The following is a 24,665-nucleotide window of genomic DNA, read 5'->3' as shown; positions in this document are numbered from 1 at the left end:
TTGGTTATGATCTGTAGATTAAAACTGAAGAAACTGCAAAAATGTAGAAATTTAAGGAGATGGGACCTGAATAAACTGAAAGAACGAGAGGTTGTACAGAGTTTAAGGGAGAGCATAAGGGAACAATTGACAGGAATGGGGGAAAGAAATGCAGTAGAAGGAGGATGGGTAGCTTTGAGAGATAAAATAGTGAAGGCAACAGAAGATCAAGTTGGTAAAAAGACAAGGGCTAGTAGAAATCCTTGGGTAACAGAAGAAATATTGAATTTAATTGATGAAAGGAAGAAACATAAAAATGCAGTAAATGAAGCAGGCAAAAAGGAATACAAACGTTTCAAAAATGAGATCGACAGGAAATGCAAAATGGCTAATCAGGGATGGTGAGAGGACAAATGTAAGGATGTAGAGGCATACATCACGTGGGACAAGATAGATACTGCCTATAGGAAAATTAAAGAGACCTTTGGAGAAAGGAGAACCGCTTGTATGAGTATCAAGAGCTCAGATGGAAACCAGGTGTAAGCAAAGAAGGGAAAGCAGAAAGGTGGAAGGAGTGGATACAGGGTCTATACAAGGGTGATGTGCTTGAGAACAATGTTATGGAAATGGAAGAGGACGTAGATGAAGATTAAATGGGAGATATGGTACTGCGTGAAGAGTTTGACAGAGCACTGAAAGATCTGAGTCGAAACAAGACCCCGGGAGTAGACAACATTTCATTAGAACTACTGATAGCCCTGGGAGCGCCAGCCCTGACAAAACTCTGCCATCTTGTGAGCAGGATGTATGAGACAGGCGAAATACCCTCAGACTTCAAGAAGAATATAATAATTCCAATCCCAAAGAAAGTATGTGTTGACAGATGTGAAAATTATCGAACTATCAGTTTAATAAGTCACGGCTGCAAAATACTAACACGAATTCTTTAAAGATGAATGGAAGAACTGATAGAAGCCGACCTCGGGGAAGATCAGTTTGGATTCCGTAGAAATGTTGGAACACGTGAGGCAATACTGACCCTACGACTTATCTTAGAAGAAAGATTAAGGAAAGGCAAACCTACGTTTCTAGCATTTGTAGACTTAGAGAAACTTTTGACAATGTTGACTGGAATACTCTCTTTCAAATTCTGTAGGTGGCAGGGGTTAAATACAGGGAGTGAAAGGCTATTTACAATTTGTACAGAAACCAGATGGCAGTTATAAGAGTCGAGGGACATGAAAGGGAAGCAGTGGTTGGGAAGGGAGTGAGACAGGGTTGTAGCCTATCCCCGGTGTTATTCAATCTGTATATTGAGCAATCAGTAAAGGAAACAGAAGATCAATTTGGAGTAGGAATTAAAATCCATCGAGAAGAAATAAAAAACTTTGAGGCTTGCTGATGACATTGTAGTTCTATCAGAGACAGCAGAGGACCTGGAAGAGCACTTGAACAGAATGGACAATGTCTTAAAAGGAGGATAAAAGATGAACATGAGCAAAAGCAAAACTAGGATAATGGAATGTAGTCGAATAAAATCAGGTGATGAGGGAATTAGATCAGGAAATGAGACACTTTTAGTAGTAAATGAGTTTTGCTTTTTGGGAAGCAAAATAACTGATGATGGTCAAAGTAGAGAGAATATAAAATGAAGACTGGCAATGGCAAGGAAAGCGTTTCTGAAGAATAGAAATTTGTTAACATGGAGTATAGATTTAAGTGTCAGGAAGTCATTTCTGAAAGTATTTGTATGGAGTGTAGCCATGTATGGAAGTGAAACATGGACAGTAAATAGTTTAGACTAGAAGAGAATAGAAGTTTTTGAAATGTGGTGTTACAGAAGAATGCTGAAGACTACATGGGTAGATCACATAACTAATGAGGAGGTACTGAATAGAATTGGAGAGAAGAGGAATTTGTGGCACAACTTCACAAGAAGAATGGATCAGTTGGTAGGACATGTTCTGAGGCATCAATGGATCACCAATTTAGTGTTTGAGGGCAGTGTGGTTGGTGAAAGTTGCAGAGGGAGACCAAGGGATGAATACACTAAGCAGAATCAGAAGGATGTAGGTTGCATTATGTACTGGGAGATGAAGAAACTTGCACAGGATAGAGTAGCATGGAGAGCTACACCATACCTGTCTATGGACTGAAGCACACAACAAAAACAACATCAACAACAGTTATTTCTTAACAAAAATTTAACATGTTTTGGTGAAAGTGAATTTTTGTTGGTATTCCAACTGTGACTGGAGATTGCCTTATCTTTGTGTCTTACATACATTTCAGGCCTCAGCCAACAATTGGTCAGTCTGTGTCACATGATTTGCTGCTCGGACGCTGGAAATTGTCACTCGATCTCTTTGGTCGTGTCTTTATGGAGGATGTAGGGCTTGAACCAGGTTCTGTAGTGTCAGAGCTAGGTGGATTCCCAGTAAAGGAAGCGAAATTTCGTCGTGAAATGGAGAAACTGAGGAATTCTCAGCAGAGAGATCTTACTCTTGGAAAGGTATTGGTGTTAGCTTATTCTCTGAATTAATAATCATATATTTAAAAATATTATGTATATTTGACCTTCCTTGCTTAAAAATGTCATGTTATATTTGGGAGTATTAATTGATAGTACAGACATAATCAATCTTGCTACCTGTTTATTTCCCACACTGAAAATGTATTTTCAACTCGTTTTTGTTTTAGATTGAGCGTGATAGAACACAGTTGATAATACAAACACTGAAAGAGCTGAACACACAGTACAACAATTACCACCGGAGGGCATCCAGCTCTCAGCCACCGCTTGCAGTTAATAGAGTGAAAGTCACATTTAAGGATGAACCTGGTGAAGGGTCAGGTGTTGCACGCAGCTTTTACACGGCGATTGCAGAGGTATGTTACATTAAGAAAGAGTCAATTTTTTAAACTTGACAGCATGTACTGTGACACTGAGGTACCTAAAATATTTTTGTAATCATATGTATTGCTTTATTTCAATTCCTATTATGTGTTCCACTAAGATTGTATTTCTGTTTGACATGGTACTCCATTAGTTACTTTCTTATAAATTTGGAACAGCTAGATCAGGACTGGCACATGAAAATGCAAAAACCACTCGAGGAAATAACTCTTCCACAGCTCTGCAATAAATATTAGCAGCTACAGACCCACAACAATTTTCTTAAAATGGAGATTATCTTGGGACAAATTACTAAGCTTCTTTTGGAATGAAAAATGACCTCCAGGACACTATGCAAAGGCACAAAGTGTTAATAAGCTGACCTGACAATAAAATATAATTTTGAAGTACACAAAACATATGTAGTCGTAGAGTACAAAAATACATCGTAATTACACTGAGAAAGATGGTTTATGGGTATTAATATGTTGATATTTGTACCCAGGGAGAAATACCTTCTCTCAAAATGTGCCTTTGCCCTACGCTGGCTGTCTTACGAAATTTGATGATGTCAGTATTAAAAACTGGCAATAAACGCTAGTGCATGCAATTGCATATAGAAAATATCGTGAAAAAGTACAATCACAACTCAAACTGTGCATGCTATTGCTGTAGTTTTTATTGTAGCAGGTTTGGGGAGAAAAAGGTGTGGGCAGTTTCCTTTGCATCAATTTTTACCTTTTAGCAGTGACTGCTTTGTTGAATGGTAATATACATAAATTATTCAGTCTAACGCAATACTCACAGCATAGACCATAAAGTTTCAGCTGTGCTGCAAGTGTCACTGCCCACATATGCAAATCAAAACAAACTTACTGAGAGAGTTATTGTTGTATGCCAATTATGTACTCTTAATACAGTGTTGTCTGTGCCATTTGCAGCAGGAAGCAGGTTAATGAGTTGTACAGAAAATTGATAATTGTCACAGAAGTTGACTTTTCTAAAAATATTATTGAATTCTGAAAGACTTTCATAATTCTTAGGTTCTTAGGGGAGAGGGAGATGAGTGATTTATTAACAGAAAGAAGTGTGCTAGTCATTGTATTGCAAATCGCAATGATACAGAAAAAATTGGTTGCCTGTTGTGTAAAGAAAGCTGAAGTAGTGCACTGAGTTGTAATGATAGAATAACAACCAAAAGGTTTTACATCAAAACACAAACTGAGAGAGCATCCACTGATCAACCATCAGAGTGGAGACAGAAAATAGTTGTACAACATTGATGGTAATACCACCTTCCCAGATCTGTTTAGTGTACACAGGTGAAATCATCAAAGAGATTGGCATGGGGAAGACATCAGGATTTAATGAAGCCATCCCATCTCTTATATGAAGTCTTCATGGGTTGTCAGCCGAGTAACGTCGTCGTCTCATAGTATACCTCTTCCAGAGGAGTGAGACGCTGTAGGAGTGTGTCTGTGAAACTTGAGGAGCTGGGAAGATTAAAATTGACACAGTCCCACTAGGCTGTTAACTCGTAGGCAGTCTCATGATGAGCAGCAGGTGCTGTGATGACACGGTCCTGTGAGGGTGAGAGCTCATAGCCAGTCTATTGGTACCGACACTGTCACACAAGGCAACAAGCATGTGTGGGCAGTCCCAACAAATAATGCGAAGCAGTGCCCTCGGAGTTGCTAGTTTAAGTGCACATCAGATGTGACTCAGGTTGGAGGTGGCACAGCACCTTGGTGGGCAGCAAAGTGGCAGGAGCAGGCATTGTCCAGAGCAGAGACTTGGGGCAGCTGTTGGGTGCTTGGAGCTCGGGATGTAACTGGTTCTCTATGGGCAGATCGTCAATTTCAATACACCCCTGCAGAAGGATACAAGCATCGTATCACGTGAACATGTGGCCGTGCAGACGTAAATTATTGCCCGTGACTGCAGTGCTGTGTGCTGCGTGTTTAGTGACAACACTTGCATCCCCGGACGCTGTGGCGACTGCTGGTTGCTTCGCTGTACGCAGTACCTTGCCTCTTCTGCTTACAAGTAACCTCCTAGGTGAAATGACTGTTCAGTCCTGTCTCATGCCGTCCTGATTTAGGTTTTCCATGATTTCCATAAATTGCTTCAGGCAAATGCTGGGATGCTTTCTCATCCTTCCCTAATCCGATGAGACCTATGGCCTCGCAGTTTGGTCTCCTCCCCCAAATCAACCCAACCCAACCTAGGCGAAACAGCGGCGAAATACGCAGGGGTCAGCCCTACTTACTAAACAGGAACTAGTGTCATTTATGTGTGAGAAACATGAGTAAAGATTACAATTTCCCGCAGTTTCATGTGAAATAAAGCAGATGAATTGGCACAGGAACATACTGTACACCACCTAGAGCTGGCTTTAAATTGGACAAGGACAATGTTACACAGTGAACTTTTGCTGTGATAATGAACATCTCTTGCTCAGCATATTCCAGCATTGTATGTGGAGGGTTTAGTTGTTTATCTCCGACATGTTATTAGACTGAGAAAGGAATGTGTTTAACTCTTAGGGCAAATTGTAAATGCTGGTGGGACTTCTGTTTACTTTGACATGCCATCCAGTACAGCTCTTGAAAAGAAAGTTGACAAAAGTGTATCGGTTCATACTAAGGGCATTGAGAAAATGCAGATCACCGTGATGACATGTGTGCTTGCCAATGGAACAAAGATGCAACCCTACGTCACCCTGAATTGTAATACTATGCCAAATGAAAAGCTGCCATGTTGTGTCATATTTCGTTGCGATAGAAAAAGATGGATGACCTATAAGCTGGTTATGGATTGGCTCTGTACAGTCTAGAGCTGGAGGGCACATCATCTAGTAAAGAATCAAGGATTGTTGTTCCTTGATGCTTTCAAGTAGTCCAGCAATTGGTTACTTGAAGGTGGTCAACCTCTGACCGCTACCGGGAAGTTGATGAAGCCTTGAGTATCTCTAATCGCAATTGCGAAACAGACCCAGCATACTTGAACACATGTATTCAGTACATCAGCTGTGAATGGCTTTAAGAAGTGCTGTGTAACAAATACATAAGATAAAAGTGAACATGATGTACTAGGGAAAGAAATGCAAGACAACCATTATAGTGGCAGTGTCATTACAGATTCTCTGAACAATTCCAATGACCTACAGATGTCTTTATCTGATATTATTTTCTGTATACCAGTAGTTTTGCTGTCTCCTTCAGTTACTTGTAATAAGAAAGCATTTGTAGAGGTATACATGCTTTTCTTTAATACCTTGTTGAACGGTGGTGGATCATCTTATATTTGGTCATCTCGTATTCATCTGTTATACAATTTTTTCGGTATTACTTGGTAAGACTTTGTCATGCCACTGTTACGTGTGTGTAGTTTTCCCAGTTATTACTGGGAAGTTCTCTGAGCTGCTGATACAATTGTTATTGTTGCAGTGGCAAAGTGAGTTGATCTGCCATTGTGCTGAATTCTGCAAGCTAGTGCCGAAAGGTCCACTGCAGAAACAGTTAAAAGTATACTATAGTATGGTAGATTTGGTAGATTTACAATATCTTCCTGTAGTACCTCTAAAGTAATAGGGAGTGTTAGTTTCCAAGGAATGGTATAACGTCCATTTGGGCACCATACAGGATTTATATGCATGAATTAATTTTGGATACTAACAATGTTCCTGGACCGAATTAAGTGGTTAGTTCAGTATCATCTCTCCTACATTTGCCCATCATTTGGAGATATGTTTTCCTATAATACATTTTTACAAAATAATTGTATCTTTTAGTTATTCCATTTTAGGTAATGTTTTTGTATTGTTCTCTGGTCATTACCTGACCCTGTTAGTATGTCACTGGTTGTATGGTATTTGTTACAGGCACTGCTAGCAAATGAGAAATTGCCAAACCTAGAGTCTGTTCAAGTTGGCACAAAATATGCACAGTACAATGTTCTTCAGCGCATGAGATCTCGTGATCGAGATGCTGTTAGAAGACATTCACAGGTAAGCTTTCAGCTCATAATTTGTTTGCCACTATGTTCATTTAAGAAGTGAATCATAATTTATCAGTATAAAAAAAAATGAAAATGCAGTAATCATAAAAAGTCATGCACTGGCCAAAAGACACTAATACACCAAAACACTTGAGTTCCAAAAAAAATCAGGAATGGAAAAAATTCAATTCTGAAAACAAAACAAAACAAGCAAGCAGGGTACATGGGAGCCTTGATCCAAGGAAGCCAGTAAGTCTCTTACAGTAAAAAATTATGCTTATAGCCATGAAGGTTAGAGGAGCTGAAGTGCAGCTTTTATTACTATGTTTTCATTATACATATTAAAAATGGGTGTACAGATTGATAAACACAAAGTGTATTTGAAGTTCTCTATCCCCTTTACTCCTCCAGTTCATTGTGACTGTGTCATTTTCCTCATTTCTCAGGCATGTATACTCCCATTCTCCTTCAACCGATTTAAGCCCTCTGTCCTCCACTGCTTGCTGCCAGTCCTCCAGTTTGCGCTCCACACCATTTTTTTGTTGGTACTGCACGAAACGTTATCATCTACAGATAACATGTACCAGGGGGCTTGATCTTGAATTCCTTCTGACAGGACAAAGATGTAGGGACTAAGTCCTGATCCCTGATGAAAGCCAATTCGAACTGAAATACATCTATCATGCCTACATTGCTTGTTGTCCTTCTTATTTCATTTTTGTACGTTTCTTATGCAAAATGTACGTACTGCTCTGATAGTAACGTCTTTCTCGTACATTTTTTCTTGCCGTAGCACTATCATATGCTTCCCAAGATCTACGAAGACCACATGCAATTCCTGATTCTTCTCACAATGTTTTTCCATAAGCTGGTGGAATATGAGGATTACATCTGTTGTTCCTTTTCTTGGCATAAATCCATGGTTGCCACGAGTTGTGGAAATTGGGGAATATGAGGAAGTTTCAAACGTGTCAGGGAAATTGGGGGGGGGGGGGGGGGTTCAGTGGAAAAATCTCATTTTTGTCTACTCTCAGTAGACAAATTGATTTGTTTACTGAGATGTCATGCATCGTCACTGGCTGGGCAGAGCTGAGTACATGAGCTGCTTCCGTACTCCCTCTTTTGTGCTGCTTCTTCCTTTTCTACCACTCCCCTCAGCATGCAGTCATTGCTGCTACCACTTCTTGCTGCTAGACTAGCAGCTGTCAACAAGAGAAAGGGAGGTGTGAGGAGTGCTTTGTGTGGACCTGATTCTCGGACATCCATAACTGCCAATCTGAAGCCCATCATTTTCCACTAATGTGAAGGCCCTGCCTATCAGATCTAGTCTCACTGATCTGCCTGCAGGCAAGGTCTGTCTGTGTGTGGCATAATGCAGCAGATTTTCGTGGTTTATCCATGGGCTCAGGACTGCAGTGCTACTCAGCTGGCTAGAGGCTACGGGCAATGGATTTCAGGAATTGGTGAGTCTCACCGCAAGCACATTTTACAGTGTCGCATTTTATAGACATTTTATTTATTCTATTACATTTTTGGCACTTCGAAAGTAGTTTATCTATTAGAAAATATGGATGCTAAGAGGAAGAAAATTGTGGCAGTCACTGGCATTTTGTACGCTATATACTCACGTATATTTCTTGAAAGAAAAACCACAGAATACCTGTAAAATAGTAGACATTACACAGTGGGTAATAACCGACAACAACAAACATAGTAGAACCAGTGTTTTATTGACAGTCACTTATAGTGTTGGTTTACACAACTCTTCCCTGCCTTATACACTTTATTCAAGAGGCCTACTTTTTCTGATGGTATTTTTGAAATCAGTGAAGATATTTAAAATCTGTCTTGCAACTCCAATGAAATGCGTATTTTTGTCATGAAATGTGTTTCGTTTTGTTGAAATAAAATAATGTCAGTGGTCTTAATGAAACATATATACCATATGGCTTGGTTTATCAATCTAAAAACAGTTCATTGCAAAAAATGTTGATGTTAGTACTTAAGTTTTTTTCTCAAATGTTTAAAAATACAGAAGTCCTTACACTTTTTGCCAATTTATGTCTTTACTTACCATTGAGATCTCAAAATTTGTCCCTCCAGCAGGCCCGTAGCTCTTTTGTGGTATGTGTGTGGTGCACATGCATTCCTGAGTCTCTGCAGCCTTTGTTCTTTTCCAAGCTGCTTTACCTTCTCCTTTCCTGTCCTTCCGTTTCCTTTGTTACTTTCTTTCCTTCTCTTGGTGTTCTTTATGTCGACCCAGCTATCCTCATGACTTAGCTTTGTCTCGCTGTTTTGGTTCGGTTGCTTTTCCTCCTACTTTTTGCCCCCTCCCCCCTGTGTTGTTTGATCTTAATCTCCAAAATTTGAAATCTCAAGTGTGCGCCAGATGGGGAAAAACTCTCTTTCTAGCATCTTGGGCGTAGGTTCCTCTCCCACTCCCTTCCCCTTCCCCTCCCTCTCCACCAAAGCCCTTTGGCCTCCTTGCTAGGTCACCAGCTCGGTAGTCAGTCCCTGTGGTGGGGCTGTTCTCTAGCCATCTGACTGAGTCCCCTGACATCACAGGGATGATCACATTGCTGGTACCTGCACTGAGAACACCTTGTGCATGCCTAGGAATGGTTGCCCGTGTTTTCGGGGCATGGAAACTCCCGGTAACGACTGTCCTGTCAGGCACCCATTGCTGTGGGTGGGTGGCGCCCACAAGGCGAGCCCATGTTAGCCCTGAGTGGTACCAGGGCAGACATGTGACACATGAAATGTGTTACTCTCCATCCATTCTACTCTTCCTCAACACAGTTCTGTCTTAGTCCGTGTCGTATGTGAGTGACAGAAGCGAGCGACTTGTGGACATTTGACACTCCAAAGCAACAACATCGGGCAAAAACCTTGGGTGTCCTGCATACGAGCGACCATGTCGCGCTACAAGATGGCTGCTTAGAGCCACCCAGCCGTTTCTATAAAACGGTGTCCCTAACCTGTAGAATACTGTAGCTGGAGATTAAAACTACAGAGTTAGGGTTACTTAAGAAAATAAAGCGAAAAGGAATGATTTACAAAGGGAGGAATCTGCATGGAAAATTTCATAAGTATCGTCAACTACGAAGATCTCTGGATAAGTTCCTCGAATACACATGAATGAGCAGAGGAGCATTCGACTATCTCATCTACAATCATCTTGTAAGTCTTTCTGCTCCCGGGATTGGAACGACTCCTTACCCTCTCCCTTAAAACCCACATCCTTTCGTCTTTCCCTCTCCTTCCCTCTTTCCTGATAAGCAACCTTGGGTTGCGAAAGCTTGAAATTTGTGTTTGTGTGTCTATCAACATCCATCACTTTCTCGTTTGGTAAGTTACAGCATCTTTGTTTTTTTATATATATCATCAATAAATTAAATACAAATGTTGTTTTAAGTGATAAAGAACTTTTAACAGCCAATAACTGCACTGAAATGACTATTACATGACAAACTATGCTAAATACAATCATAAGCAGACAGATCGATACCCTTGAACAATGAACAATGAGTGGCTATGGTGTAGGGGTAGCGTATACAGTTCACAACTAAATGTGAGGAAAAGGTCCTGGGCTCGATTCCCAGTCGTTCTTATATTTTTACTGACTCAGTTACAATTCTGTCTACTAAGTTTTATGTATACTGTGTACACTGCATTGCTAAGTATATTTTTAAGGTCTTGCCAAAGAACTTGATCTTCACACCAATCCCAGTATATCACACACATTTAATTCCTAATAAATTACAACGAACCATGAAAGTTTACAGATATTTGATGTTGCGAACGTAATTCATCAGCAGTCAGTGTTGAGACCAAGCATTTCAATTACTCTAAATAGTCTGTAAAAGTAAAGCTTACAAATTTTTTGAAAAGAAGGTCAAACGTTTTGTGTAATGATTTGTCTAAAAGTACGAAATAAAAAATATTGGGGGAAACATTTGGTGCACCTCATTTTCTGATCATGATTTCGAGCATCATTCAAAGGCACGTAGAACGTTTCTCTGATCTACTTATTTCTCTTACACAAATCATTTCATAAAATATTTGACTGATTTATACCATTTTTTAATTTCAAGTTTTATTCAGAAAGCATGATCTTACTGACTCCTTGTTTGCCTTCCTAACGTACTTGAATTGATGGAAGCCTTTTTTACATTTAAATACCACACCAATGTATCTTTTTATGTGCAAGATAGCTGGGTCTTGAACAGATGACATTTTTGACACTTCATTTACAGCAGCTTTTCGTGTAATATTTCAATTTTTCCTCAGCTTATTAATTTAGTTTTCGTTCATCACCCTGATTACTTTCAAGCAGTTAAATATTTTCATGCCAAACTAGACCTCAATTTGGTCACTTTGATACCCCGTGTACCTGTTTCTCCCTTTGTTTGAACCTTTTATGAGATAGTTAATTAGAGAGATGGATTCTGGGGAGATGTTCTGGGATGTGCCTAAGGATTTGAGTTGTGACTGGAGAACCTGCTGGATTACTGGAATGGGGTCAGTGTGGCAAGGTTTGTAGGTGGAAGTATCTGACAGTTGACGGAGTCCTTCCACCAGGTAATCCTTGCAGTTCAAAACAACGGTGGTGGAGCTTTTGTCTGCAGGTAGGATCATGAGGTCGAGATCAGTTTTTAGATGGTGGACTGCAGTTCTTTCTGCGGATGTAAGGTTAGTTTGCATATTGAGGGATTTGGGGAATGATGGTGAGGCAAGGTTCGAGGTTACGAAATTCTGGAAAATTATCAGGCGGGGAGGGGGGGGTTTGGAGGTAGTGGGGTGGATCATGGTTGGATAGAGGAGTTAACAGAGTTAGGCAAGGTTCAGTATTGGTCTTTGGTTGAGTCTGATTGATCAAGTGGTGGCAAAAAATTGTTTACACTGTAGGGAGCAGGAGAAGGGGAGAAAGTCTGTCACAAGTTCTGAATGATTGAATTTGGGAGTGGGGCAAAAAGTGAGGCCTTTGGAAAGGACTGATATTTCTGTGGGACTAAAACTTCTGGAGGAAAGGTTCATGACTGTGTTGTGGGTCTGTTAGTTTTTCCATCATTCCGCAATCATACCCTCATCTCAGCGTATCTTCATCTATACACATATTTCACAAGCCACCCTACAGTTCATGCCATCACTAGCCATTCCCTTTCCCATTCCTCTTAAAAAAGGAACAAGGGAAAAATAACTGTCTGTCTTTCTCCACAAGACCCCTAATTTTTCTTGTTGTTGCAGTTATTACACAAGATGTACGTTATTGGCTGTAGGATCATTCTTCAGTCAGCTGTGGATGCCAGTTCTCTAAACTTTCTTAGGAGTTTCGCAAAAAAAGATTGCCATCTTCCGTCCAAGGATTTCCATACAAGTATTCTGTATGTGGTCTCTGTTATTGAAGAGCTACACTTTCCTAAAATTCTCCCAATAAACCGAGTAGGCTATTCGCCTTCCATATTACTGACATTACACACCCATTCCATTTCATATTAATCTGCAGCATTATGTCTAGCTATTTAATTAACATGACTGTGTCAACCACTAATACTGTATTCCAACATCTACAGTAACTTACATTTTTCTACATAGAGCAAGCTGCCATTCATCACACCAAATAGAAATTCTAAGTCATCCTGTATCCTCCTACAGTCATTGACGATACATTCCCATACATTACAGCACCATCAGAAAACAGTCAAGATTGCTGCTCACCCTATCCACCATATCGTTTATGTATACAGAGAACAAGAGCAGTTCTATCTCACTTCTCAGGTACGCGCACGACTCCACTTTATCTGTAGTGTAATTAAAAGACTGGAAGCAGCTCTTCCCACCATCTTCCAAAACATTGACTGTTATATTGGGAGGCTGAAGGTCAGTGGAAAGGCTTACAAGGTGTGGTCAAAAAGTAATGGGAATTTTTTAATCTTTATGCATCCAATTTTCAAAACATTTATTTATTTATCTTGTCATTATGCATGTTTCTGATTTGTGTTAGCATTTTAATCTGTTTTGAATATTTAGGGGCATTGATCACATGTTAAACAACACAAAATGGGGGTGGGGTGGGGGGGTTCTAAGTTGACAGTGCACCCCCAGGAGGTCAGGTTTGCAGCACACTTAACAATGGGTCACCGAAATATTGTGGCCACCGGAAACTATGATATGGCAGTATACCCTTGGACTGTTCTATCAACTGGTAACACCAGGTGCAACTGAAGAGTTGTGTTCTAGCCGGTTAAATTTCTTGCTCCCACCACTGTATAGGAAAATTACTGTAGCTGTTGCTTGGAGGAGGAATGTGGTGGTGTTCAAAGGAGGAATTAGACATATTCAGCCATTCTTTGGACATTCTAAAACTTTATTATCCCAGAGGTAAAATATTGGTTATGGTAACTCCTTTTGATTGGAAAGCATTTACATGGATTCTTATGTTATTGTGAAGCTGTGAAGACATACTGAAACGTGTGGGTGTTTTTTCAGGCTCCTCGATCTTCACTACGCTGTCGTGAGTCACGACGTTCTCTATCGTATGATGCTCGTCCGTTTTCTGCACCGGGAGCAGAAGGTGCAAGTGGGGGCAATGACCATCTAACACACCATCAGCAGCAGCTTGGTGAGAGACTGTATCCAAAAGTGCATGCCTTGAGGCCATCATTTGCTGGAAAGATTACAGGCATGCTACTTGAACTTACTCCGGCCCAACTTCTCATGCTTCTTGCTTCCGAAGAAGCACTTCGGCACAAAGTGGAAGAAGCAGTCGACTTGATACAAAGTCACAGCCAGGAGCAACTTGCTTCAGAGGCACTTCTCGGTAAGCATGTGTGCGCACACACACACACACACACAGTAATTGATTTTTTTGATCAGTGCATGATATAAAGCCTCAACTCCAAATTTTAGTAAAAAATTAGAACTTCGCTGGCTTTATTGTAATATCATGCTTCCAGTAAACAGTGATCAGAATAGTATTAATGTCTGCTTTAAAAACTGTTCCATATGTGTTGTCAAAGTCTAATGCTAAGTATACAGTGGGATACTTTTGTTGTTAAAAATGTGAAATTAACCTATTGCTTGGTTTTCAGTGTTCTGGGATTTAGTCATGAACAGTTACTAAAATCTCTGTAAATACCCTTGTAAAGTCTGTAGACTGTTTACTTTGTAATGTAAATAATTCTTTGATCCTGAATAAAATTTTAAAAAATACAGTAGCTGTGCCATACTTGGAACTCACAACATATTGAATAATGTACGAGTACAGCGTGGGCTTCATTGTGAATATTATTGCTCAGATTGTTCTCTCTGGAGTTCACTATCGTCAGGTGGATGCGAATGTGTGTGTGTCATTATTTTTCTTAAGAAACCAGTGTCCTTCAGAAAATAGCTAAATCTGAAAAAAGTGAAGGTGAATTTTTGTCTTCACTGCATTATAAAAACTACAGTCAACATAAAAAATTGATATCTTGATATATTAATATAAGTTCCCAGTATAACAATTTGCTCAACAGCTGATTAACATCTGAACATTGTATCTTCAAACACTCGACATTGAAAGAAAGTAAGTTACAAAAATGTTATCGAAAATTGGAGGAAGCAGCTTTGTGTCATCTTGAAGGACATCTTAAGAACTTTGGCAGGTGTAATACCATACAGTTCATGGCCCATACAGGACTAATTTCATTCAGTATCCGCTTCCATATGATGAAGAAGTAACACAATGGAAACACACACACATAACATAACATATTAAAATAGAAAGCCTAGTAAATTTCAACATTACCTTGATTGTAGAAGTGGTCAAAATATAAGTGACAGTGTCAAGTGGTTGATATCACAAGACCTATATCTACAAAAATTTGTTCTATCAAAGCCCTGATAAGCCGCGGAGTCCCACAAGGCTTGGTATTCGGCTCTCTCCTCTTCCTGCTCTTTATCAGTGACCTTCCTCCAATTCTCCCGAATGCCGGCCGTGGTGGACGTGTGGTTCTAGGCAGTGGCCGTGCGGTTCTAGGCACTTCAGTCCGGAGGCTGTCCACTACATCCGCCGCCATCAGCGGATACAGTACGTTATCTGCTCCGATTCTCTCAGCTCTCTCCTCAGTCTCCAAGCTCTTTACCCTGTGCACCCTCTGGTCCACCGGATTCAGGACTTTCTGCGCTTGCTCCACCTGGGGGGCGTCTCGGTGGCGTTCCTCTGGCTCCCGGGACACGCTGGTATCTGTGGGAATGAGGCGGCCGATATGGCGGCCAAGGTTGCAGTCTCTCTTCCTCGGCCAGCTATTCAGTCGCTTCCCTTCACCGATATACGGAGCGGTTTGTGTCGCCAAGTTGCTCATTTATGGCATGCGCATTGGTCAACACTTCCTTGTAATAAATTGCGGGAAGTGAAAGCCCTTCCTTGCGCTTGGACCTCTTCCTCCCAAACGCATCGTCGGGAGGAGGTAATTTTAGCTAGACTCCGGATAGGGCACTGTCTTTTTAGCCATAGACATCTTTTAAGCGGTGATCCTCCTCCACTCTGTCCCCACTGCTCTCAGCCGTGGACGGTCAGACACCTTTTAATTGAATGCCCCTATTTTAATCCGTTACGCTCTCGTCTACAGCTATCGCCTGATCTATCGTCGATTTTAGCAGATGACACGCGCTCAGCCGACCGCGTTCTCCAGTTTATTAGTGGCAGTGAAATGACGTCAGTCATTTGAAGTCTTTTTTTGGGGACAACCACCCCCTGTCTGTAGTGGATTTTTAAGCATTCTTTCTACTTTTAGTTTCTCCAATTTTATGAGTTTGTTCCCATTGCTGCTGGTTTTCAATTTCGGTTTTTTACTGTCTTAAGTCACGGGCTGGGCGCTTATGACCATAGAAGTTTTGCGCCCCAAAAAGTCTGGAACCGCGTGACTGCTACGGTCGCAGGTTCCGAATCCTGCCTCGGGCATGGATGTATGTGATGTCCTTAGGTTAGTTAGGTTTAAGTAGCTCTTAAGTTCTAGGGGACTGATGACCTCAGATGTTGAGTCCCATAGTGCTCAGAACCATTTGAACCAAGTCTCCCGAATACTTCTCTTGTGTTGTTTGCAGATGACACAAGCCTGTTTTTCCAGGCAGACTCAGCTCTTCAATCAAAGTATTAACAGAAACAAAGTTTATAGAAGAATTTGAATTTCAAACAAAACAGGAAGGTGTGTGTGGGTGGGGTGTTAGCTATGTGGAAGGCCAGTGTATAAAATCGTATCAGTATATTGCATCTTGTTTATATGTATTTTTACTTCCTCTTGTATTTAACTTACATTTCAACAGTATCAACTCGGATGCTTTTAGAAAACTTGTACGAATTTGTAAAGAAAACTACACTGGTAACATTAGTTGATAATTTAAAGTCTCAGTTTTCCACAAGCGTTGGTATCACAGTAATTTGCAGTGAATGCTTAGTAGGTAATTTGTATGACATTTTTTTTGAAATACCATCCTTGTGATTTGCAATATTCCTTTGGTTTTGTTTCTTTCCATAACAAGATGATGGCCATTATCTACAGATCTACAAAGTCACAAAAGACATAATTTTCATTTTTTTTCTTTTTCTGCCTAGTGGCTGAGAATATAGAGAACTGCTGTGAATGAGGGAGTAACATATCCTGCTTCATTTCAGCCTATTTACAGCATCCAGATTATGAAAAAAGATTGAAGTAAATGGCAGAAATCTGTTGTCCACAAAAATAGCCATTGTTTCAAATAGTTGGAAAGAAATACAGCATAATTCAAATCTTATTAGCAGTGTTTCCTATGATTTGTAAGATGTAATTGTGTCATGAAATTTGACTCCTACATCAACAGTCTCATCACCATACTGTACTCTTATTTACAGTGTGTTCTTAAAGGCAACATGTATCTTTTGGAGGACAGAAATAATGTAATTGATTACAGCAGTACACACATACACACAATTGTATTAAATACAATTTTACTTTTTTACTTTTAAATACAATTTTACTTTTACTACATATCTCTCGAGCCATTTACACTTAACAGCTGTGCATCTTTTATCACATTGTTTGTTAGTATCGTTCTAACTGGGTTTTTCTTATTGAACTTTCTAGATTTAGATGTCTTCAGCCTTTCTGAGCGTGGAAAGAAGCCTTCTAGTGGAACTTCGCGAAATACAGATGCAGAAGAGGCAGCAGAGGAGAGTGAAGACAATGCACCGCTTTTTTACAGCCCTGGGAAAAGAGGCTTTTATTCACCTAGACAAGGAAAAGCCAGCTTTGAAAGACAGAATGCTTTCCGGAATGTTGGCAGGTAGTTCTGCGTTAACACCATTGTTTGACTCTTATCAATTATTAGCTCGCTCGCCCCCCCCCCCCCCCCTCGTCCTCCCTTCCCTGTGTGTGTGTGTGTGTGTATGTGTGTGTGTGTGTGTGTGTGTAGTGTTTCTTTGAAATAAATTATTATTCCAGAGAAATTAGCCTCTAATGAACACTGACAAATTTTGTACATAAAAAAGTTTTTGCAGCTGTTAAAATGTTCATTTTTGTGGTGGTGGTGGTGGTGGTAGTACTACTAGTAGTAGTAGTATTGTTTTCACAAAAATGAACACTGGCAGCTTTCATTTTGGCTGCTGAATTTATGTGAAAGTGCAACAAATTTTGTGCTGGAAACATATAGATGGCAATTACTTTTCCTGTAATAAGTATAAAATTTTCTTTGTATTTATACGATTCACAGAGTTGTGTACAGTTTTCAACCCTAATTGGTTGCCAATTATTTATTTATTTGTATTGTTTATTTGAAGCCCAGAAATCTTGTACTGTGTAAACACAAAGATATGTTTAGTAATGACAGCAATGCCTAACATTTATTTTAAGTAGATAAAGCTTTCAATATACATGAAAATTCAGCCCACATATTGTACAAAATGCAATAGTGACTACAATAGCATGAATGAAAAGACTTGGAATCCATCCTAATTAAAATATAGAAGACATGTCCTAATAGATCTTTTTACATATTAATGCAAGCATATTATTTCTATTTAACTCTACAAAACAGGACAGAAATTCTGCCTAAGCATAATAAGTAACTGTAAGCACTAGTGAACACTGTGAGGGAGAGTATAAGGTCAAGTAGTTAATGCAAGTTTGCATTGAAGTACTCATCTACAGAATAAAAAGGACATATCATTTGAAAATCTTTTTGACAAAAGAAAATTCTCCAAATATAAATACAGGATACTGCCAATACATTAAGTTCTTTGAATACTGGCTTGGTGGCAGATTGTATTGGTACTCTGTTATTATTTATTATTATTTTTTACCTGATGAAAATTTTTCTTTGAGTAACTATCTAAAGAGTGATGCCATATGCTATTATTTAGTCCACAAGCACATAATAGCAATTTTTATTGTGTTTGTATCACTGATAGCCTGAGAATTCTGAAAGCATAGCAAAGTCTACCAAGCTTGTTTTACAGTTTTGCCTCGTGATGGTCTTACTGGAGTGAACTGTCAGTCCAGACTCCTATAAACTTTGTTTCTGTTACTAGTTCAATTTGTTTGCCATCAATCTGCATGGAGGTCCATATAAGCAGAATCATTTTGGGCCGGGTGGAAGGGCATATGAGTATCTAGTTTGTGTTTAAAAGTAATTTATTGTAGTAGGTCCATGAGAGAAGTCTTCCAGCTGTGTCATTAATTTCGAGCTTCAGTTGCAGAGCTGAGTCTGCCTGGAGAAACAAGTTTGTGTCATCTACAAACAACACAGGGGTGATGTATTAGGAAGACTTAGAGGAAAGTCACTGATAAAGAGTGGGAAGAGGAGAGTGCCCAATACTGAGCCTTGTGGGATTCCATAGCTTATCAGGGCTTTCTTCGAATAAATTTTTGTAGATATAGGTCTTGTGATACCAACCATTTGCTTTTGGTTGGTGAGATAGGATTGGAACCAATTATTTGCTGTACCACTGATACACACTAAGACATAGTGAATATATGCATGTGAATTAAAAGAAAGATACACGTAAATCATATAAGTGAAAAAGCATCGCAACCTCATGTTTCATCCCAGAAAGTATTTGTGCTAATGTGGAGATAGTGTCAATCGTACTATGTCTACTAGTAAAATATAATGTTTAAAAAGCTTTAAAAACCTCTAAAAAGTAAAGAAATAATATGTATTTTCCAAAAAAATACACAAAAAACCTCTAAAAAGTAAAGAAATAATACGTATTGTCCCTTTAAGTTTAATATTAGTAATAATATTGTGATCCAAGCATCGTCGCGGTGGGGGACTGGTAAGTAAATAAATTAAAAACAGGATGCCTCTAAAAATTGTAGAGTATGAAATTTAAATACAAGTAAGTGACCTAGACAAAATAGGTAAATATCGAAACAATAATTGTAAATCGTTGAGGCGAAGTCTTAATTAGTTCACTCTGTATTCGCAATATAGACACAATCATCACCGATGACTACCCATTCAGGTTGCTGCATTTGCTGATGCCCCACATGCCACATACCATGCATGGCCTCCTAAGATAGGTTAATGCATAAAACTAAGTTCATAAGTAATTATGTAAAAATATGGTGTAAAATAAATAGGTAGCTCTATTCCTTAACAATTTTTGGCTCCTTAAAGATGGATTGGTATTAATATTGTATATAATTTGTGTCGTATTTTATGAACTATAAGGCACACTTTTTTCTTCGAAAAATTGCCTCCAAAATTCAGGTGCGTTTGTTACTCGAAATTAATATAAAAGTGTCCAGTGTTTGGTCTAATATTCCCGCCAATCTTAAAAATCTCCATATATTCGATTCTGTGGGAACCTCTCTCCATCTGGCAACATTGGATTCAACTGGCAGCAGCAGTGCACTGATGCAACAAAACAATTTAAAATGTATATGAGAGTGGAATGGAACAAATGGATGATGGAAGATAAATGAGACCCAACATGAATTCGTGCCGAAGTGAGCTTTAAAACAACCTACAATCAAACAAGTGTGTCAGGGGATAAAACAGTCTTGGTCTAGCGTAAGTAACACTCTTGGTGCCAGTGAAGACTGTTTTTTATATATTAAAAGGACAATGAAGAAGAAGAAGAAGAAGAAAGTTCAGATGATGATTTTCAGGGATTTTTAAAGGCCAGTTCAGTTTTATAAACTAAGAATTTTTTTAGTCTGGCTTTGCAATCTAATGTTATTAAAAATTGCTTAGAAGTTAAGGTGTGTCTTATAATTCATAGCTTCTTATAGTCTGTGAAATACGGTAATTATTTTGAGGTGTGGATGAGTGTTGCACAGAACTGGAAGAGCGACTCCAAACAGAAGAGATTTATACTTCGCAATAATGAGAGTATGCTGTTCTAGACAGGATGGCGGCAGTTAGCTTCGTGTTTTTTAGCTGTCCCCTGATGCGATGATGCTTGGATCAAAATATTGCTGCTTACATTAAACTTAAAAGGAGCAATACATATCACTTTTTACTTTTAGAGGCATATTACACATACATTTTTTAGTTCATTGAGACAGTACAAATGGATTTCCAAGAGCTTATTTCTTAATGATTGTAAATTTTGGTAGGAAATATGAAGGGTTGTGTTAGTATTTACTTTAGGGCCAGTGGGTTGGAGGTGTTTACTGTTTTAATAACATTTTTTTACCATTACTGTTTAGAGGACAAATGACTGTGGATGCTACCTGTTCACATAATAGTTCATGGGGATAGTCGCTCTCAGTGCTTCGGAAGCAACGAATTGAAATTACATAGAGTAACTGGCACAAGAGTTACAGCGCTCCTTATGGCAACCAACTTCAACACGGATGCCATTTCCGCGGTGGTCAGAACATTAAAGAGAAGGCCGAGGAGTTAAAATCAGCCTCGTCAATTCCCAGCATTGATTAAGTCTGTAGACACTAACAACATATCCATATAATTTTTGTTTTTTGTGTAGTAAACTTTATTACACTCTCATGGTGAAATTTCATTGTTTTGATACACCTGTTTATGATGATCACAGTTGTGATCTTTGAAGTCAAAAAGAGCTGATAGAATAATACGACTGAGTACAAGCACAGAATATGCTACTGAGGAAGTACATAAAGCAGCTTAATGTGTAACACAGGTGCGAAAATTACTGAACTATCAGTTTAGTAAGTCACAGTTGCAAAATACTAACATGAATTCTTTACCGACAAATGGAAAAACTGGTAGAAGCCGACCTTGGGGAAGATCAGTTTGGATTCTGAAGAGATGGAAAATGCAAGGCAATACTGACCCTACAACGTGTATTAGAAGATGGCAAACCTATGTTTCTAGCATTTGTGGACTTGGAGGAAGCTTTTGACAATGTTGACTGGAATAATCTCTTTAAAATTCTGAATGTGACAGGGATAAAACACAGGGAGCGAAAGGGTATTTACAATTTGTCCAGAGACCAGATGGCAGTTATAAGAGTCGAGGGGAATGAAAGGGATGCAGTGGTTGAGAAGGGAGCAAGACAGGGTTGTAGCCTATCCCCAATGTTGTTCAATCTGTATATTGAGCAAGCAGTAAAGGAAACAAAAGAAAAATTTCGAGTAGGAATTAAAATCCATGGAGAAGAAATCAAGGTTTGCCGATTACATTGTAATTGAATCGGTAAGTGCAGAAACTGCTTCAGTCACAAATTGTAAATATTTCAGGAGAGAGAAAAAGCGAATTCCTCCAAATTATCAAATATTTTAACTTTTTCTTCCCCCCTCTGTCATAACTTGTATTTACGTAGCTGTCATGCAAAAATTTCCCAATTTCGATATAAATTAGACTCAGGAAAATTTAAAATTTGATCCGGACTTGCACTGTTTCTGTACTCAACTGGTTTTTACAGACAGCTGCAAAATTTGGAAAAAGGTAATCATTAATTTAAAGTTACAGTATTGCAAAGTTATCAGAAAACAGGAATACAACAAAGTAAATCGCTCTTAAAACAGATCATTCTCAACCATTGTATCGTCGTCATGTGCAATGGGTGGCCAGGTAAATAGTTCATCATAAAAAACTTGAAAGTTTTCGGGAATATGATTTATTGTCTTCTTGATGTCTTCCATTTTCTTGGTGTTGATTGGAACTTTCCCTGACGGGTAGGCTGCAATACTTGTAGGAAAATCAATATCTCTGTTCCAAGGAAGCAGGTTTCAGCAACTGATAGCTGTGCTTTTGTAATCCATCAATGGAAGTGTATGCTACGATTACCCCTTTTTCTTTAGAGTTATAGAGTAGGTCTGTATATCGAGTGGGAGCAAACTTAAATTTTCCTTCTTTTAGCACACTCCTCCCTAGACATTCTCTGACTAATGGGCTTTTTGTGTAATATTCCTTCTACCAATCATCAAAATCTTTTACGTCATGGTGAATAGCTTGGCGATGTGAAAGTTGTTACTGGACTGAGCACACAACTCTTCATATTCATCAGGAGTATATATCCGATCATTTTTGCGTATCATCCTCCTGATAGAACCAAAATCTTGATCATTTGGAAGATATGAATGCCCTTGAACCGGAAAGTAATGAAAAATTCAGTGCGTCCTTTATCTGTAAGAGCAAGGCAGACTATTATCATGGTGTGATTCCGATTCTGTCAGCAGGTGCCATTGGAAAAGAAATACAGATTTTTAACATTTGATATAATATTAGTGTCAGTGTATTTCAATAGCATGCTGCGTATCTCATTGGCTCCTTTGTGGGCTACAGGAATATTTCAGAAGTCATAGTTTTTAGATTTTTTATCCTAAAAAGTTCACCCAAAGTTGCCTCAAGTAAAATATATCCTGAACTGGGATCGCTGTAAAGGGGAGATTTCGCATAAAATCAAATGAAAGTGCAACTGTGTCTTCACATTCCACACATAACTTGGTGACGATTTGAAGTTTATTGTAAAATTTCTTGGCTCGTCTTTTGTGGATGGCAAGTTCAGCAAGAGCAGCCCCTTTAGCTGCATCACCCATAGAGGAGCTCTTGATTTTTACATAAAGTTCTTCACAGTTTATGCAGGTATGTACCCGTGGATGTCCGAAACGTAATGAAAAGTTGTCATGAAAATATATAAGATAAAACTCATATTTTACATCCAAATGAGGGCACTTTTCTTTAAAAAACGAATGCATTTTATTCACATCAAGGCGGGCATCAAGATAACTGGTATCTTTGATGCCACAGTGGGTAATCTTGGTGGGGAATGATGAAATATGCTCATGTATTTTAGAACAAACTTTGGCAGAAATCATGTTCTTCTTGAGATTTTTACCTTGTTTTTCTGCAGGTGATTTACCCTCTATTAAGAGTTCAGTAAGCCTTCGAACCCTCCCCTCAGTAATGCTGTAGAATGAAAGAAACGCTTTCTTACATACCATTTTGCTTCCTCCTCTGTATAGTAAGAACACCATGGACTTTAGAGGTTCTAATGACATTTCTTCAATGTTTTCCCTCATTTCTCCTCGTCCTCTTAGGAGCTGTTTCATAATCACTTTCACTGCTTGTGGTACTCACAGACATATTGAACATAGAACAGGAAATGTTAAGCACGAATTTGGAATATGCTGAAAACAATCAACAAAACAAAGACCTCTATAAGAGCAGCTGTTTAGGCTGGTAAACACATGGCGCATGCTCAGTAAAAGGGCAAGACCAGTCATGCTATCTAGCGGTAGGAACAGAAACCACGTCAAATACTGAGTCATGTTATTTCTGCACTCAGGGTTTGAAAAAGACACCCTGTATCTACAGATCCACTCAACGGACTGACGTGGTTCTTGGACTCAACACGCATCTTGGCTTTCTAAGCATCTTTTCATCGAAAATGATTTTTCGCATTTTTGTGACTAAAGTGGTTCCTGCACTCACTAATTCAATTCTGTCGGAGACAGCAAAGGACCTGGAAGAGCAGCCAAATGGAATGGACAGTGTCTTGAAAGGAGGATGTAAGATGAACGTCAACAAAAGCAAAATAAGGATAATGGAATGTGAAGCTGAGGGAGTTAGATTAGGAAATGAGACACTTGAAGTAGATGAGTTTTGATATTTGGGGAGCAAAATAACTGATGATAGTCAAAGTATAGAGGATATAAAATGTAGACTGGCAATGGGAAGGAAAGCGTTTCTGAAGAAGAGAAGTCTGTTAACATCGAGTATAGATTTAAGTGTCAGGAAGTCATTTCTGAAAGTATTTGTATGGAGTGTAGCCATGTATGGAAGTGAAACATGGACGATAAATAGTTTAGACAAGAAGAGAATAGAAATTTTCAAAATGTGGTGTTACAGAAGAATGCTGAAGACTAGATGGGTAGATCACATAACTAATGAGGTGGTACTGAATAGAATTGGGGAGAAGAGAAATTTGTGGCACAACCTGACCAAAAGAAGGGATCGATTGGTAAGACATGTTCTGAAGCAAGGGATCGCCAATTTAGTACTGGAGGGAAGTGTGGAGGGTAAAAATTGTAGAGGGAGACCAAGGGATGAATACACTAAGGAGATTCAGAACGATGTAGGTTGCAGTAGGTACTGGGAGATGAAGAAGCTTGCACAGGATAGAGTAGCATGGAGAGCTGCATCAAACCAGTCTCTGGATGGGAGACATTTCTGAATCATTTGAAATAAAGTCTGGTGTTAGACAGGGGGATGGACTCTCTCCATTACTGTTAAACTGTGTTTTGGAAAAAGTAATTACAGAATGGCGAGAGAGATGTCGATTCAAAATGTAGACCAATCAATCAAGTTAGGTAGAAGTGATATTACAGTAGATTGCCGAACTGGCAAT

General features: G+C 39.1%; 1 protein-coding gene across 1 annotated transcript in view; it reads left to right on the top strand.

The window, feature by feature from the left end:
* The window catches only part of LOC126161352 (E3 ubiquitin-protein ligase UBR5), a 349,964-nt gene that overhangs the window by 282,267 nt on the left and 43,032 nt on the right, over positions 1 to 24,665 (top strand). The window contains exons 38-42 of the mRNA XM_049917120.1: positions 2,272 to 2,491; positions 2,680 to 2,868; positions 6,759 to 6,884; positions 13,364 to 13,694; positions 16,975 to 17,173. Coding sequence (XP_049773077.1) covers positions 2,272 to 2,491; positions 2,680 to 2,868; positions 6,759 to 6,884; positions 13,364 to 13,694; positions 16,975 to 17,173 — 1,065 coding nt within the window. The remainder of the gene's footprint in view (positions 1 to 2,271; positions 2,492 to 2,679; positions 2,869 to 6,758; positions 6,885 to 13,363; positions 13,695 to 16,974; positions 17,174 to 24,665) is intronic.

This window comes from Schistocerca cancellata, chromosome 2 (assembly GCF_023864275.1).
Source record: "Schistocerca cancellata isolate TAMUIC-IGC-003103 chromosome 2, iqSchCanc2.1, whole genome shotgun sequence".
NCBI classification, from domain to species: Eukaryota; Metazoa; Arthropoda; class Insecta; order Orthoptera; family Acrididae; genus Schistocerca; species Schistocerca cancellata.
The sequence above is the reverse complement of the archived record's forward strand: the minus strand, read 5'-3'. Positions and strand labels throughout refer to the sequence as shown.